General features: G+C 39.2%; 1 protein-coding gene across 3 annotated transcripts in view; it reads left to right on the forward strand.

Annotated features, from left to right (window-relative positions):
* Positions 1-18970, forward strand: part of fstl4 (follistatin-like 4) — a 209627-nt gene that overhangs the window by 168873 nt on the left and 21784 nt on the right. For all 3 annotated transcript variants that reach the window (XM_080483999.1, XM_080484000.1, XM_080484001.1), the window contains 3 exons: positions 3868-4034; positions 10371-10491; positions 13946-14107. In XM_080483999.1, coding sequence (XP_080340125.1) covers positions 3868-4034; positions 10371-10491; positions 13946-14107 — 450 coding nt within the window. The remainder of the gene's footprint in view (positions 1-3867; positions 4035-10370; positions 10492-13945; positions 14108-18970) is intronic.

The following is an 18970-nucleotide window of genomic DNA, read 5'->3' on the forward strand; positions in this document are numbered from 1 at the left end:
AAAAAAAAAAAAAAGAAAGACATCAACAGCAATAAATAAATTCTTTAATTAATATTACGCGCCTGGTTGTTGTTGCATGAAAAGGGAGACAATCTTCTTTGTCTTTCCTGGCTCTTGTAGCTGGAATACCACTAGGTTTGAGCCAGGATGGCCCCGGGATTAATTTTATAGTGTCAGGATTAATTTCACAACTCGTCCATCTTTCACCAAGGTAGATGGTTTTTTTTTTCTTCTTCTTCTATTGTGCTCTTCTTTACTCACATTAAAAAGGAGGACTAATACATCAATTCGAAGTTTGAAAGTTTACACTGACCTCTCATGACGCTCTGGCTGAAATAGCTGAACAACGGCATCAGATGTTGAATTGCCGGAGCATTTTGTAGTGGATTCAGTGTGTAGAGAGCAGTGTAAAAGCCCCACGTTAATTTTCCCCCCGCTGTCACTGCACCTTTGTGACAGGGAGAAGGGAAGGCATTCATCTTCAAATCGCAAACGCACATGATGTCACGCTCATCCTCCTATATGTCAGTAAGTCCTCAAAAAGAGGAAATTGGTGCACAAATGTTCCGGCTGCGTCAATTCATAACTTTAAATCCGTGGAAAGCAGTAAGAAATGAATGTGCCAGTTTGTTTTGAAACTAGATTGTTTCAGATCCATAAAATAGTCCAAAAGTTTACTCAATGACAAACTATTAAACAGTAAAACCTCTGGATTGAGTACATCATGTGCACTGCCGATCATCAAGATCGAGCTTCACTTGTTTGCCATGAAAGAGTCAGTGGTGTTAGAAGCCCATCTGACAGAATTACCTGCTGAAAGACTCGGGAAGTCACACAGGCTTTGCCTCCATGTACAATATTAAATTTATTGTGAACAGTGACCTAGTTGAAATTCATCATACCACCTGAGAGTAACTCTTGAAGCCATGTCAGATCAATGCCCTTCATCCTTCATCTGTCCACATGGCACTCAAAGCCTGTTCTGCCACCCAAATTACTGATCTGCTGAATAATAACTTTGTTGGACCTGGCAGTGTACTGTACCTAAGGCATTCTGAAATATCACTGCCAGACCGGGCTGTCAGGCTGGATATATCTATCACCTGGAGAGCTACGTGAAACCGACAGCTAATATCCTAAGGTCTTTTAAAACGGCGTTTGTCAAAGTCTGAATCCAGACAAGAAGTTTCCCACAAACATTTCAAAGTCTGTTAGCCAACTACTTGAAGTATGTTCGGAGAATGATGTATTGTCTCGTGTTGATGTTGAAGTGTGTTGTCATGCCGGGCTGATCAGACTGATCGTCGCTGTTTCTGCGTCACATGCTGCAGGTCTTTGATTTCAGCGTCCAGATCTTGTTCTTCATGTAGTTTTGTTATTATTCTGTAAGTTATGACAGATTGTACAGTCAGCACAAAAGCCAGGAGAATTTTTCCCAAAGTTTTTGAGCGCAAACATAGTGGAAGAAAGAGAGAGAGGCACACATAAAAAGTTGGTTTATTCTTGATAAAGGAAGAGTAAACTCAGAATAACTTTCTCGTGTTTATACAGCTTTCATGGAAAAAATGAACAGAAATAGCTTCAGATGGTTGTGTCGTACTTTCAAGCAAAATAAATATAAAATGAATTAAAGAAATAGCAAATATTTAAATAAAACTTACTCTTTTCTGGAAATAATCCCATATAATTTATTTGCACTGTAGTATTTTTAAGTGAGGCAGCTCATTTTATTTTTATTCCCAGTGCACATACTTTGAAAAGCCAGGGTCAGTTTGTACTGGTACAACATCTTTATGAATGATTGCCATGTGTGCAGCCGCAGCAGCTCGCGTGTTGAGTGGGTAGGCTTCCAATGTGAAGGTCAAAGGTTCAAGTCCCCATCTCTGCATGTCCAGGTGCTAAAATGTCCTTGTCAAGGACATTCAACTTATGTAGCTCCCAATGGTGGGGGAGCACCTTGCAAGGCGGCCGTCACCATTGCTTAGCGAGTGAATGTGAGGAGTGGTGTAAAGAACTGTGAGCCCGCTGAGGAAGGTGCCATGTAAGTGAGGCATTTACCTACCGACACCGCTGACACTGATACAATATAGAAAAAAATATATTCCATGTTTACAGTTAAGAGTGCTTGTGTCAGTAGTTGTGACTTTTACCCAAAGGTAATCTACAATGCAATAATTAAAACTTTCTCTGTTCTGCATTGTTTTAATGAAATGTTTACTTCAAAGTGAGTTGGAGCAAGTTTTACCCACCATGTCAGCAGTGGGAGTACCATTTGCTTGATTCACACTCCATATTGGTTCGTGACAAAAACGCATCATGTTTTTCTTCCAACTTTCTGTGAACAGAAAACAGTAGAAGAAGGTCTCAGTACTTTCTGTTGCGGGACACAGTTTGGTTGAATTCGTACATATCCAGATATTTTAATCATCATGCAGATTCTCTTTTCATTTAATCAGTGTGGACTAGTACTTTTTCGATTTCAGTGTTTGGTGCATATAGATTGTGTACTGTGTACTCGAGTAGTTCCTGAATTCAGATTTTGCTGTGACATGGGGTGGCTCAGCTGGTCGAGTGGGCCACTTTCCAAACCCTCAGTTAATTGCTCAATCTCTTATCTCCCGCTGTCTCTGTGTTGAAGCCACTGAACCCCAAGTTACTCCAGCACCTTGCATGCCAGCTGTCACCATTATAAATGAGTTTAAAAAAGCCACTTTCAGACTAACGAAGTGCTAAAAACTCTCCATTCATACATTTAATATCATAGTCCGCCCTATTTATTTGTTAGGCTTGTATTTTTTTTTCATGTACCGTGATGAATGAAGACATTTTTATTATTTTTTGCAGTAATACTATTCATGATTTCACTTTCAATGTCTCAGTGCTGAAAGGTCATATATAGCAAGGGCGAGTTAATGTCATCAGTGCCGTCAGTGCGTATGCACGTGCGCGTAACACTTGGGTTGGCTCCATTTAGATTTCTATCAGGTGTCCGTGTCACTATATTTACTGAACCAAGTGCCTGGACGGTATTGACATTGGGCTCACCACTGACATATATCCTGTCAGCGATGCCGTGCCTGGACTTCACATTTTCACACTATCTCGCCATCATTGGTATACCTGTCCCAATTTTACACCTGTGTGATAAAAAAAAAGGGTTATCTTTTTAATAGCAACGAATGTGCACAGGGAAAATGGATGGAGAAATTGAGGCGAGCGAGATTTAGATGTTGGTGTAAAGCAATAAAGGTCAGGAGATAGATTTAATAGCGAGAGTACCTGTTATATAGCTCGATTGTAAAACACAGTTTTAAATGTCTTGTTAAAACTCTGGATGCATTGTCTGTTTAAACTGACGGGATGAAAAGATTTTTGCAACACGACAAAGTTTCCTGACCCTCACTGTGACTGAGACGCTGTAGATTTTGTGCCTGGCCGCACAGCTTGGCGACAGATGATATTCATGGCGCCAAAGGGAACCAGTGAAGAATAATTCTTAATTTTCCGTAAAGGTGAATTGAGCTGGATGGCCATTTCAATGAACATAAATTTCCCTTAATGAGAAGAATGATATTTGGCTAGCCGAGTGTCCTCTGACACGTGGTCTTTTCTCATACTGGATATCCTTCACTCCTGGACAGCTGTTTATCCTCCCCGGTCCACCAGTAATGAGATGGATGCTTAGAAATGCATTAAGCAGTTCCACTACATCAGCACACTCATTCTGATTTGTGATTTTCTCCGCCGTGTTTTAATCCCTCTTCTTTCTTCTAATTTTTTGAGCAATCCATTCTTCTCGCCATTGTCTCTCGCCGTTCTCTTTCTGCCCACAGCTAATCATTTCCTTTCATGCTCTCATTCTAACAGAGGTTGTCCAGCTGAGCCTGGCAGAGGACCAGCGAATCAGCATTTCCACAGTGACGGTGGGCCTCAGCGCCGTCCTGACGTGTGCCATCCAGGGGACGCTTCGCCCGCCAATCATATGGAAGAGGAATGGCATCATACTAAACTTCCTGGACTTGGAAGATATCAACGTGAGCACACTGTTGTTGTCGTTGTCATGGCTGTTTGGGGCTGTTTTTACTCGCGCTGAGGGCTCAGATTGTGGCGCCAAGCATGCCTCAATAATTAACTTGTGTTTTATTCTCACTGCCTGATATGGTTTTAAATATGAAAAACAAAAACAAAGCCTATATAGCGTCTTATTACAATAACACATTATTCGATATGATTATATCATGGACGCAGAGCCGACATACCCCAGTTGTTGAGATTAAATATTTAATAATAGCTCTTTTTGCTGCACAATAATGAAGAAACTCACAACTTTATAGACACACAAAGATGACGTATTTAAGCTATTGTTGTGGACTTTTTTTAATATGAAAATATGCATTTGCTATTGATTATTAACTAACATTGATTATAAATTGAGGGACATTCACCAATTTGCCTATTTTAAGATCAACTTCTAATTAGCTATGATTAAGTTATTTTTAATCTAGTCAAGCGTTTTCATGAGTAAGCACACCTTTCTTAAGTTAAATATCAAGACAAAACATGTACACTTGCCTCATTTTTGTTGTATTTAGAGCCCGGACAATTTTGTGAGACAGAACTAAAGATGAAGAGTCCGGAGGTTTTTTATTTATTTAATCAAAGTTGAGAAGTATACAAACAAACAGGCTGGTTCAGAGCTCAGAGTTCATGAAGCCTCATAGAGTCATCTAATTTGAGGGACAGTTTGACCCCTTCTAATAGTGGTGACAGTCTGAAACCCTCCACATCAGTTATTGTAGTTTAATAGCTATACTAGGGTAAATAGTTTCATCGAATTTTCAACTCAACTTCACAGTCGGTGTTTTGTTGTTTTACCGAGACCGACCTCCTGATTACAACCCTCTGTTAGTGGGGCAGATGAGATTCAGAGGGATGTGAGTGAATAACGTCACATACCATATTGCAAACGACTATTTCATCATCTCTAAAAGACTGCAATTACACGCAAAATATCAGACATGTTTATTAGTCATCATCATGAGTGAAAACTGAATGTTTTCTGAACAAGAGAAGCCCATAAAAAAATGGGTGCACTCTCACAACCTCAAGGCATGGGTCCACGCTTGTTTTTCAAAATATTTTTCCTAATAGACTCAAGTGGACAGCATAATTAATATTTGCTAAACATTAACAGCAAGAGGGCACAGTTGGCCTCTTCACATTGATCAAAAACAAAATCTATTAACACATTTTCTTATTTATTTATTTTTTCAATTTGAAACTCACATTGTGCCTATGAATGTGTTAAGAGTTCTGGGAGCTTTCTCACTTAATATTGAAACACTAGTATGATTTTAAATTTTTTTGTATTTTCACTCGGCTTGATGTAACAATAAAGCCTTTGTGTGTGCTGAGAATCAGACCTTTCTGGATTAAAAGAACAAGTTTTTACTTTATAAGAAGAAAGAGCAAGAAGTTTCACAAAAAAAAAAAAAAAAAGAAAGAAAAGAAAAAAGCGAAAATGATACCCCAGCTCCTTTCATTAGAGCAGGATTATTCACTTGCTCAGTGCTTAATGAACTATGCAGCCACACTCCTGTTTAGACACATCTGCACAGGTGACAGCACACTGCTGGCCTTGCTTTATCCACCGCCCGATCACACTCGCTAATTGCATGTTAATGAGCGGCCTTGTTGGTCTGCTGTGATGATGAGCCGATAAACAATGTCAAGTGTTGAGGTGGAGACCGAAGGAGAGGTGGTGGCGGCCGAGGTCCCTCAGGCTCTTGACCGTGCATAATGAATTTCCACAGTGATCTGAACGGTAGGAGGGAGAGGAGAGCTTTTGTTTTTGTTTCACTCACATCAAGGCTAAAAATAGTAACGATAGATATCCTCAGTGGAAAATATGGATGTTTTTGTCTATGGTGGGTACCAGTGCCAGAGAGAATGGGATAAATAATTTAAATTACTAGTATTACTATTGCAACAACACATCATCAGTATCGTAAAACTAACCTGTCTCACGACGGCCTAATCCCAGCTCACGTTCCCTATTAGTGGGCCGGTCCTTTCCCTTCTCCCTAATGTTGTTGTAATATTGTCTTTTATTATGAGCATTGTTGTTCTTAATGGCATCTATGTGTGTGCGTGTTATGCAATGTTGAGCCCTGTGAAAAAGACAAAATTCTGACACCCTTGGGTCAGACAATAAAATTCTATCTATCTATCTATCTATCTATCTATCTATCTATCTATCTATCTATCTATATATCTATCTATCTATCTATCTATCTATCTAAAGCTAATAGTTGTATGGCCATTTAGACAATGGAGCCAGTTTGGACAGATTTCTCTTATGTGAAAAAATTCACCTCATGGCTAAATATGTGACGAATGAGCCAATGATCAATTAAAATGTAGCGATCATAATAAATCTGTTGACTAAAGGTACAAGTTAGTAACTCGACTTGAAAACCAATTGTTTCATTTCCTTTTGGTAGAAAAGTAAAACTGCATCGAAAGAAGAGCGTGTCAGACTCAAAGAATGACCCGTTTCTTCTCTTCTTGAGCACTTTTTCTTTTGTCTCACATATCATTTTCTACAAGTTGACTCAGGAGACTGTGGGCCAAAGAGGAGACAGGGTGAGACGAGGGAGGGGACATTACTCTCCTGTCAGCGTGCTCCCACTGCACCTTTTTTCCCTCTGTTGAACTGTGCTGAATGGAAACAGGATTGTTTTCCCAAGTTTCCTTCGACGTTGATTGAAATCTTCCTGCACTCCGGCATATAACCTCTAAACCTGAGATCTCAGCCTCCATTACAATCAGTCTCGTTTGTCAACTCTCTCAAAGTCTGGTCTTTGTTCTCCTCCTGTCTACCTCCATCCACCCCCCCACCTTTTCTGTTTTTCCAGTTGTTGTTGTTGTTTTTCTTTTGTTTTTTTTACACTAAATCACAAAACTAGGCATTTTAGATTTCATGTCGGGGCTCCGCTCTTAAAAAAGTAAGTGCAAGAGTGTACAAAGGAGAGTGTAACCATAAAGGTTCATACGCGTGTCACCAGTCTGACAGTACAACAGCTCAATAACAAAGGCAACAGGCAGGATTGCAGTCTAATTTCCAACAGGTGCTCGTAATGTAACAGAGATTTGGGAGGGATTCATTCAGAAATGAAATGAATAATGTATAGTTCTTTTTGTTGAAAACAATCATCACACAGCTCCTTATATTTGCATGCGCAGTGCACACACTTGGTACACATATAATGGCCGTGCTCTTGAGTGTGTGCAAGCAGATATTTACTGCATCAGGACTATTATGTGTAATATGAAAAGGCAATGATGATTACTTTTTGGAGAATAGGTCAAAGAAAATGGTGATTTAGTTTTGCATCTGAAAAGCAAAACTTCAATGAGTGATTTCGACTTCATGCATAATTCTTCAGCTGCTCTTTCCAATACAAAAGCATGTAATTTCGCCTCGAATAATAATAAAAGCCTGTAATTTTCGCCCATGAGTTTTTACAGGCTGCGTATCATCAGGACATTTCACAAACAGAAAGATTAACAGTTAATGCCATTATGTTATGAGGAGCTTTGCAGGCCAAGTCTCCCTTTTACTGTTATATATTCTCACTGACTAATAAGACCAGCTAGTCAGACACAAAGGAGCCCCACTGAGCGGACTGAAATGCAACTTTGGGATATTAGTCGGATTTAAAAAAAATAAATAATATTGAAAAATAAAAATAAAAACTTTTGCTCTGAGCAAATATGCTCCCATCATTAATTATTTTTACAATGCAAGTTAGTGCTTAATGCAACACCATTGTTCACTCTCCATTTACCCCAACTGATAGAAAATGACAGACTAACCCAGACTAATCATGATTTCTCTTGAAGTACTTCTTTTAGAGCTTTATATCATCTTCTAGTAGGAAGCAGCTCGTGAAAGATCCCAGATCAGTAATGAGATTAAAAGCAGATCTGCTTAAAATTGCATCTTGAAAAGCAGGGGTGTCAAATAAAGCCCATGGGCCAAATCAGGCCCGCAAGAGGTTCCAATCCGGTCCGCCAAACCACCAATGAAATTGTTAACATTTCAAAGAAAGCATTGATTTTTAGACTTTGGAGGTGATGTCACCATGTTTATGACCTGATCAGAATCCATGTAAATGGTGCAAAGCACTGTTAGAGATTTGTGTGTGCATTCAATCAGATCACTTTATTCAGTGTTCATGCAACAAAAAAGGGGAGTAATCTGATCTAAATTCAGTCAAAATGACAATAAAACTGACCATGTAAATGCAGCTATTGTGTTATCCACTGGATTGATTTCATCTATATACTATATACATGATTTCTTTAGCGCAAACAAGCAGAATTTCGTTTACTGATAGAAGGTCCAATAAAGACAACAAAACAGTTTGGATACACACAATTCTGTTGCAGTGTTTTGTTTTTTTACAGTTTAAAAACTGATGTACAGAATTTCATTAATCAAAACTTTTTTAGCTGGCACTTCATTGGAGCCATGCGAGGTGATAAAGTTTTGTGTCAAGCCCTTCTCAATGTATTAATTGTATTTATTCACTGTTATTCACTACATATACTTATATAAACTAGTTTGATATTTTATTATTTCTTCTAACTTAATTTAGTTTAATATTCTTTTCTGTGTGTAGCAATGCTGCAAGGAATTTTCTTTTGAGATTCATAAAGTATTTTTTTCATGTAGATTGTATCTTTGCATTAGATTCAGCTTTATTGTCAATTCAAGAATTTTACAGAACACAGAAAACGTCAACTTTGTCTTACTTTTGTCAATTGTTTTAACAATAACCACGGAAAACATTCTTTCTCAAGATATATGAATTAGATAAACACTGAATTGTAAAAGTATAAAGGTAATTGAGTTTGTCAAAATAGAGGAAACAAGCTAAATTCTGAGAGAACAATACAATAAATGTGGATTGAAGTGACACTAAATTCGACGCTTGACAGATTAAAGACAATTTCAATTATGAGCAGTGGCAGATTGAAAACAATCAGAACCACAAACAGATGAATAGAAGTGCAAATGAATAAAAAACACTGCCTGGTTAAAGAAAGGCAAACTAAAATTGTGTGGATATTTGTTGGCATTCAAAGTGAAAGATTGTATTCAGGATGCTGTGCAGAGAAGAGTAACATATGTGAAATATTTTAGTTCTGCTTCACAATTTAAGGGTACGAGGGTATATTCAGCCAATGATTCCTGGTGTGTAATAACTTCTATTGAGAAATCAAAATCAAATCTGAGGATGACACAAATATATGCATATGTTTTTGAGAAGTCGTTCCCTTTGTTCTTTCTCCTCGCCACTGAAGACATTTGAGCAGCACACATTTTTCCTACTTCAGGCTTTGATATGAAGTTTGAATCAGGGGCGTCTTGACTAAGGATTCAACTCATCAACTTTGCTGTCTCAGATGTCTCTTCTTCTTCCCTCAGAAACCAGGACCGATAATTCAGATTGGAAGCTAAAATTATAACAGATTTAACCCACTCGATTTCTCACAGCCATCTTTTTCTAGCTCAACTTGCTTGTTCACTTTTAATTGTCCTCTCTGGTGTGCCTCTGTCCCTCACCTTAATTGTAAATTCTAAACTTTAAAGACTTCTTAAGCTCCGCCGTCTGTCTTACGAGGAAATCAGCTCACATTTTTCCCTGTCGCAAAGCGACCCCCTGACGGCTCGCATTAATTTCCTGAGTCCTGAAAAAGAAAAGCAGCCATTTGTGGTTTCCATGTCAAGATGGAGCAGCATCAGGACATCTGCTCTGCCACTTGGTGGGACAGCAAACTATTTAATGCCTTAATCCGCCCTAAGCTGTGGCTGAAACCCCCTGGTGACTGCTGCATGCCGCACCAACAACAACCAGCTCCATTCATCAACCTAATGGGCTTTATATTTTTAACCCTTGCCATTTATCAGGCTGAGGCAGTGTGATGAGGGGAGAAAGGAGGATCAGATTCCCCAACGCCTGCTTCAGCTCAACAGGGAAACCGTTGATTCATGGTCTCTCTTCCTTTTCACATCACTCTTTTTCTCTCCTGTCTTTTCCCATAACACCCTGCTGTTGCGTGCTTCCTCTTTTCCCTCTTTTGGAGCATCCTTGTGTATTCTATCCAGCTAAAATTCATTTTTCCCCCTCACTCCCTGTGGATGTTTTCTGCACCCCATTCCTCACCACCATTTCCTCTCCTACACATCCTGGTCTTCTTTTCACAGCCTCACTTTTTCGGCCATACCGGGGCTCCATTACTTTCCTTGCCTCTTCTCACTAAACTTAATCTTCCTCTTCCATCTCTTCGCTGTATTACAGGACTTTGGGGATGATGGCTCCCTGTACATCACCAAGGTGACCACCATCCACATGGGGAACTACAGCTGCCATGCGTACGGCTATGAAGATCTCTATCAGACACATGTGCTGCAGGTGAATGGTCAGTAGTAGCTCATTTCTTACTTAAAGTAGTGAAACAAGTGTCGTCAAAACGCCTCGGTTTTTGCTCGGTTCCCTCATGGGTTTTGCTCTTTTTTTTAATGTTGTGTGTATAATGGAGAAAAAGCCCGGTGATAAGCCTCGTAAAGATTCAGCAACAGTAAGTCCAGATAATGGAAGTAAACCTCCGGTGTTTTCGTTAAAGCGCAGTTTGAAAGGCAGCTAAAAACGTACTGCTAAAACATCTGTAAAATAAAGAGGGGGCCAATATATCTGCAGTCAATTCCTAAAGCACTGATTTTTAGATATACACATAAAAGTGTGAATATGTGAATAATTATAGCATGCAGCAATACAGTGGCACTCTAAACACAATCAGTCACAAAGAAATATATGTACTGACAACAAATGCACAGAATTCTGCAATTAGTTGTACACACAAGTGTCCTCAAATATGGAAGAATAGCTGAAACAGCATCACAGTCAAACTAGATTAAACCCCAGGGACATTCAAACAAATGTTCAGGGTTGTAGTTGTAGTTTTCAAAAATTTAAATCAGTCTGATTTCATTAAGATATTGGTTTGTATATTGACAACTGTGTATCAAATGTTAATTGTGACATTTTCACCTTATTTGTATCTTTTATCCACCACTAACGTTTACTATTGGTCATCCATTTTCCATCGTATGCAAAGAAAAAATATTCATTCAGTTCCTTTGAAAAGCATTCGAAAATCCTGTTTGAGTAGGGAAAGAATCAGGCACTCAAGAACAGGTATGGGCAGTTTTTTTTTATTTTATTCTGAAGGGCATCATGTAAAATAGGGCAGCTATAGTGTGCCTAGTCATATATTCAACTAAATTCTGTTCAAAATTTAAACATCTGTTGAGAAAAGTTGAATATTACATGATTTTGATTAGCCACCATTCATCATCAGTTAAAATTGTAATTCCTGACTTCATAAAATAAGGACTTCAGTTTCATTCTTTTTAATGAAAAACTCTAATTTTCTCTAGCATACATATATGAACCGGTAAATAAATGTACAGTGAAAAAAATCAAGGGAAACCATCTCTAATTTAAATGCAAAGCCAATTGCTTTCAACTATCCAATACATTTCATTTGATTTATTATTTCTCATTAACCTGGGCCAGTCAGAGACAAACAAATGTTTTGTCGTTTTTGTTTTGATTTCGGGGGAAACAGAAGTATGCAGAGAAATGTAAAGTGATGTTGCTCTTGCTACACAGTGCTAACCATACATTACTGTGTAGTCAGAATATACAAAACAATACTCAATTCCTTTGGGGCGCCTGCATGACAACAAAAAGTATTTAATACATAACAATATGTTACCTTTGCATTTGGTGGCACACAATAATTAAACAACAAATCAAAGAACACACACACACATCACAACATAAAAGACTTCTATACATTGCAGGTATAGATGACAAGCCAGCTTATGATCCATAAAGGGTATGTAACGAATACACATTACAGTTTAAAAACGCTACCGTTGGTGCCTCACGAGCCTTGACCTTTTGTTTATTTGTCTTATATTATTTGACCTTTGACATGAACATCAGCATTGAAGCAAATTTATAGAACAAATATTGGTGAAAGGTTTTTGGTGTCATCATAAACAAACATTAAATTATTGAGTAAATTATTATCAATAATGTGGATATTACAGTTCAGAAAAGGACGCGACTTCAACTGTTCAGCATTCCTTAAACCAACACACCACAGTGTTCCAATATGCAAATTCTACAACAGTGCCTGGCCTCGTATCACAATGCATTTTAATATTGATGTATTGCAGAGCTTAAGCTACAAATCATCAAAAAGACAGCGCTCATGTTGATTTAGCCTGCTAAAATCCCAAGTGCTGGCTCCCTCACATTAATCATCTACATTGAGCCGTTCATCTGCTGCTTTTAGAGTTATTACCAGGCATCTCTTCAAAGAAAGTTAAGGAGGAATGTTCAAATCTTCCCCATCTTAATTTTTGTTGTTTTGTTCCACTGACAGACAGGTAAAGAGGCTGTTTAATTTTTTTTTTTTATTCAATTAAGCCTCTTTCAATTAGGAAGCCCCGATAGGTGTGATTGTTCTGAGACGCTAATTGAAAAGAAATACCGCCGCACTGTGACGTCAGCAGGGAGAGGGATTGATGTGAAAGGGAGTCATGGAGACAGACAGGGAGGCCTGAAGGGCAAGTTATCATGAGAGGGCAATTACCAAATGTTTGTGTTGGGGATTCAAGGTATTTCAAATGAGATACGACGAGGCCAGATAAGGTGGAATGGAAAGGAGCCAAGTGCCACATTATACTAAGAGGGCGGTTTGCATCATGGTGCACTATTTATCCGTACCTTTCTGGGCAGCAATGAGAGGAATGAGAATGTTGCTGCTTTTGCATTGGCGAACCATCCATAGTTACAGTGCTGTGGAGTTTGTTGTTGTTTTTTGTTTTTTTTCAAAATGCATGAGCAATGTGACAAAACATTATTAAATGGTGTGATTGGGTGTCCTTCTGTGTATTACATGTAGAACACACGTACATTTTTACATTTGTGTGTGGCAGGAATGTAACAAAGATAATCACACCAAAGTGGCAGCAAGCCATTCACCTACTTCAAAAACACCCTTCAGTCTGGCAACATTGTGAACTGAACCACAGTGTGCAAAAAACAGACAGGATGAAAGACGTTAACAGGCTAGGCTAACAGTGTGGAAGTTTGGGTTTACTTTTGTTCAAGCTGCTTTAATCATAAGTATATAAATAAATCTTCAACTGATAGTCTATTTTGTTTGTTTGTCTTTGTTTGGATGTGATTTGTTTTTGCCGTCGGTACAAGCTTGGCTTAGGTCAAGTGTGACATAAAGCTTAAAAAACATTGATTCAGCACTTGTGATTGATTTGTATTTTTTTGAACAATAATACAAAAAACAAAAAACAACAACTTTAATGTATTGGGATTAAGGGAATAGCGTATAAGCTGAATGGCGTTCATGACTGATGGATTGTCAAGATTTGGCAGCTGGTGCAAGGTTGAGTGGTTACCCAGCTCCATAATCCTGGACTGGCATCTTACCTCGTCTTGTAAACTATTACCTCAGATTTCATTTTCCTCCTCGATTCCTCCACATTCATTTGCAGCCTTCTCCCCAGAGGAGGTAGAAAGTGGCAGATACGTCCAACATCTATTTCATGCAGGACGCGAGCTGTAATAAAGCAGCCCCAGAGCTCTTGGATTCTTGTTGTTTGCGAATATATTCCATGCTGGGGTGAGACAAATTCCTCTCTGCCCACTGCGTGTGTGGGTGTTTGTGTTGTATTCCCTCAGGAGTTACAGTCTACCATGAAACAGTGTGTAATTATGTTTTCACTTGCCCCTCTGCTCCCTCCCTGTTTGTTTCTCCCACGTTGTGTTGGTGCGTCCAGTCCCTCCAGTGATCCTGGTCTATCCGGAGACGCAGGCCCAGGAGCCCGGTGTATCTGCCAGCCTACACTGCCACGCCGACGGCATCCCGAATCCCAAACTGCTCTGGCTGAAGAACGGCATGGATCTGCAGCCCAGATCCTCCAAACAGCTCTCTCTCATAGGTGAGGAATTTTCCATTATTCGGAGAAGTGCTGTTGGCAGTTTCTTTGTGCCACATCTCTTGGAGCTGTGGTTTTCAAGACGCCATGTCGCATACCAGCAGCCGGCTGTATGCTAACACCCCATACATATAAAAAAAAAACATGTGGACAAAGATGATAAACCTTTCAATTCAAATTCATCTTCTTATTGCTAAATCAATTTATTGAAAACCCCTGAACTTGCCAGTCCCTGTATTTGTGATGTTTTCCATTTATTTACATCCTTCACAAAATTGATAAAGCCAGGATTGCAGTCACCCTCTAGAAACTGTCTTCATTTTGTCGCAGCGCTAACAAAAACACACTCATTCTTCAAAGGTGAATGAGATGGAAGATCAAGGGAGTGAAAATAGAATGAAATGGGCTGTGACAGAAGATGGTCGCTACTTTTCTGGATCAGAAGGTTGTTTTTTTTTTCTCCGAATTTTTTCTCTGGCCTCTGAATATCAGGGAGAAGGAGCAGAATGAAGCACAACTTTTCTTTTTATGGCCTGGTTCTCATTAAGAGACAGTTTATTGGCTGTGTGTGGGTCATTACCTATGGTAATAGCCTGTTATCAACCCTCAGACACTCAAACAAGGGAGGTTCTGCAAGGTTCACCGCCACATAAACACTGCAGTGGCTACGCTCTCAGGTTTACCAACTAATGTGGGCAGTGGCACGAGGGAGGAGTCCGATTTAAAATGATAATTTGGGCTTTTTTCCATTAACAGCAATGAAGAAAGTGAAAAGAGTAGAGTGGAAGAGAACATTACCTTGTGTAGTGTTCAGTGAAAAAAGACACTAAAAGAAAAGAGCAGTTGTAGAGCACTATTTTATTCCCACACAACACTTGTAATGTTGGGGTTATAAGAAGAATTCTGTGAAAGTTTAGCCCCTTCGTCACTTTTTGACTGAGTTTAGAAGCGTCAGAACAACACACTGACAGCTCACGGTGAGGAGTATTGATTGTGAACCACAGTTGAACTGCGGAGGGAAGAACTGCACATTGTTTTTGAGTGAATGAGTCTGCATTATGAAGCTGTCCATGGTGCTGAAACCACTCGAGTCTGTTGAACATCGCTGCCTGATAGTCCCTGTAGTTTAGTTTTGTATTGAGCAAACTACTTGACTGAGCCATAAAGATACCACGACCATGTATGATATCATAGCTCATTTCTCTGAAACAGAGGCATTGTGGGACGAGGAGTCTGAATCTTTTAGATGCCTGATGTCTCACGTTGAACAAATCCTGCATGTCTAATTGGTGATTGAAGACTGTAAGACAATGAAATAGTAAATAAAGGACTACAGAGAGAGACTAAAGTATAAAATGTGTTGGGAAGGAGGGATGAGCTTTGATTCTTACCACTCTGGGTGTTGCGAGTTAATCCATCACTATATGCAGCAAATCACAGACTACAAGAGAGTGAGAAAGGAATGAAGCCCAGTGCAGTAAACGTCTCCCGGCAGTCTAAACCTATAGCAGCTTAACTAGAAAATGGTCCAGGATGGCCTGAACCAGCCCGAACTGTAAGCTTTATTAAAGAGAAAAGCCTAATCTTATAAGTAGAGACTGTGTTAGCTTCCCTAACTGAAACTGATCACTGGTTCCACATGTGAGGAGCCTTATAGATGAAAGATCTGCCTCTTATTCTACTTTGAGAAAACCTGGGAACCTCCAGTGAGCCGGCAGTCTGAGAATGAAATGTTCTGCCGGGGTAATATCGGACTAACCGCTCTTTAAGATATGATGGAGCCTGGTTGTTAAGAGCTTTATAAGTCAAAATTCTTTTCAAGATTTCACCAGAAGCCAAAGAAGAGAAAGTTAATATTGGAGTGATGTGATCTCTCCTGCGAGTTGCTGTCAATACTCTACTCTCTTTGCCTCATTTTGGATCAATTGAAGACTTCTTAAGCAGTTATTTGGACGCCCTGATAATAGGGAGATACAACAGTCTACCCTGGAAGTAACAAATGCATGGATTGATTTCTCAGTGTCACTCTGAGTCAACTTGTTCCTGATCTTCGAGGCATTGCACAGGTGAAAGAAAGCACTGTCCGAAATGATGCTGGTTGTGATAGAAAGGTGTCAGAAAACAAAATGCATCGCAGTTTGTTACTTATGAAGAGCAAACGAGGATGCTGTTTTACATTTTACATTTCAATGTATATCACTATTGGAAACATTCAACAATGGTGAAATATTCTGTTTTGTGTAATTGCTACATTATTGCCAAATTATACATATTTGTTTTTACAACACCACATAGGAGGGGTGAGGGACAGAGGGATGAACATTTCTACATTTGAAAAGTTAAATTTTCATTGAAAAGTCATGGAGTGTGTCAATGTGAACAGTATAGTATATAACAGTAATAAACAACAATAGAAGTAAAACAAACAAAAAAATGCAAAATGCATTGACAAATGGTGGAATATATTGAACTGAGTATTGGTAGTTTTGTTATTTTAAATGAGAACGTAGGTGCAATCAAGTGAGATATAAAAACCAATAAATATTGTGGAGGTATTCCCTCTGCAGCCTCACTTAAAGTTACATGCATGCGAGACGTTATGTGACACTATTTTTTTGCACTGCAGTGAATCACTGTCCCTGATGACATTAACTTTTTTGCTGTTCGTTATTGTCGTTTGCATGTTCTTCCACCATACATGCATGGCTTGTTTTGTTGTTTGTTTATAAGGTTGAACAGGCTGTGGCTAGCTGATTGTCCGGGATTGTTTCCCTTGTAAATAAAGTCTTATTTTATGCACCATGTACATTCACATTTGATACCCTAACATATGAAATGTACTTTGTATTTGTCATATTTCACCGAATCGTATCATAATTGTGATACATAGTTGGTGTATTGCTACACCTCTCACATGGAGGATACAAGGTCATGGAAGCTGAACACAATATGCAGTGTATTACATCCTGAATGTAGTGATTACTTTGGTGTGTTACATCGTTAGTAGAAAGTGTCACCTAATATTGTGGAATCAGTCCACTGGCACACGAGTTTAATCATCTTATCCTCTGTGTGTTGTATCTAAGCTTTTTTATTTTTTTTATTTATACTTTCTGGCTTCGTGAGCGTGAGCCAGAGCTGTTAAGTTGTGGGCTACAAAAAATGTAATAAAACAGCGAGCTAAAAGGTGCTTTAAAGCTCAGCAGAGCTAACAGGAGCTGCTGAGTCAGATGACATGTCTTGTTCACCTATGCAGTAATCCATCTGTGGGGAGTAGTTTTGCAGAATAATTCAATTCCATTCCAGCCAAAATGAATAAAACTCCCCACATCTACAATGTGCCACACACGTGCAAAATAAGGAGGCAAAGACCAATTTAATGAGCGGTTGACTCTGTGCCTTTAAACAGGAATTGATCAGGATGTAATTATGAATTAGAGGTAATTAAAGGGGCTCAGGCAGGCAGAGGCAGTTCTCACTTCAAAGCTTCTCCCACATTTTCTCCTGATAAAACGGAATCATTATCAGAAATCCCAAAGACATTTCACTAATGTGAAGATCTTTGCGTCAACGTCTGTAACGTTGTTATTTTACAACCCAGGAGGCATGAATTAAAAGATAAGTGATAAGTGTCGACGGGCAAATGAGAACGGCTCATTCTGGCATGTAGGCACCTTATTGCAAATCTTATGTCCTACTTTCCAAATTCTTATTGCTGGTAAATATGCCCATGGTTACAGGTTAATAAATAAGACCTTAGAGGTCAGTGAGAAGGTAAGGTGTCGTAGGAATACATTTCTATAGTCACTTGAAGAGACATGGAGAAAGGGGGTGAGAACTGGAGCTTTCTTTCATGTTATTCTTCCCTCTGAAATCTCCTCTGTGATACACAAACATGGTGTGATCAATGTGGTGCTACAGGAAGGATCAAAGTGCAGGCGTGTAGATCACACAGCTGGATGCCGCAGCGAACATCAGAGAGCTTGCCACTTATGATGACCTCTGTGTCACCTGTCACCTCAGCAGACAAGGCAGCTTTGTACAGCATGTAAGGATGCATAAAGCCCGTCTCCATTCGCACAGACGCCGCTCAGGTGAAACACGATGAATGTGACCAACCTTTAAAGTAATGAAGATGTCATTTTCTTAATGTGTCATGTACTTTTATTTTCCTCCTCTGACTTTTAAAATTGACCTTTTTACTGCTGGATTGATTGGATTTCTTCTGATTTCACGGCGGTAGACTTGAGAAAAATATGCAATGAACTCAACTTTTCAGTTCTACAATGTTGCTGTGCCTTTCTGATAGTATTTTAAAGCTTATATTACAAATGAGTGACACACTAGTTGATCTTATCTGTGATGGGATGATGTTGCTGGGGAAGTGCTTGGCGCCTCTGTGATGCTCTGAACAACGTAACCTGAACAATTAATTCTGAAAATGACTCAACATAGAGCTAATTGTGATGATGCAAAATGCAGTGATATGTCCCAAAAACATCTATAATTGTTGCATTTTGCATGTTTTCACAAACTCACACTGCAAGCAAGGCTTTGAGGCTAATGCGAGTCTGGTGAAGGTTGTTAGTTTTCATGACAGCATCACAGACGTCTCAGCTTGGGTTTCGGCGTTACGTTATGTCCGCTACTTTTGAGAAAGCTGTGTTAGTGTTACCCCACTGGTCTGTCGGCATTGGCAGGACCGTCGTGAAAGGGTTGACACTATCTGTCTTAAAGAAACATGTTCAGTCAGTCACACAGAAGTAGGACCTTTCTGGCATTTTTACTGGTTTTAAATGTGATGTATCTCATTTAGCAGATATGACTTTAAAAGCATAATAAGAGCACAAACGTTTTAAGAGGTGG

Source organism: Lipophrys pholis, assembly GCF_963383615.2.
Source record: "Lipophrys pholis genome assembly, chromosome: 16".
NCBI classification, from domain to species: Eukaryota; Metazoa; Chordata; class Actinopteri; order Blenniiformes; family Blenniidae; genus Lipophrys; species Lipophrys pholis.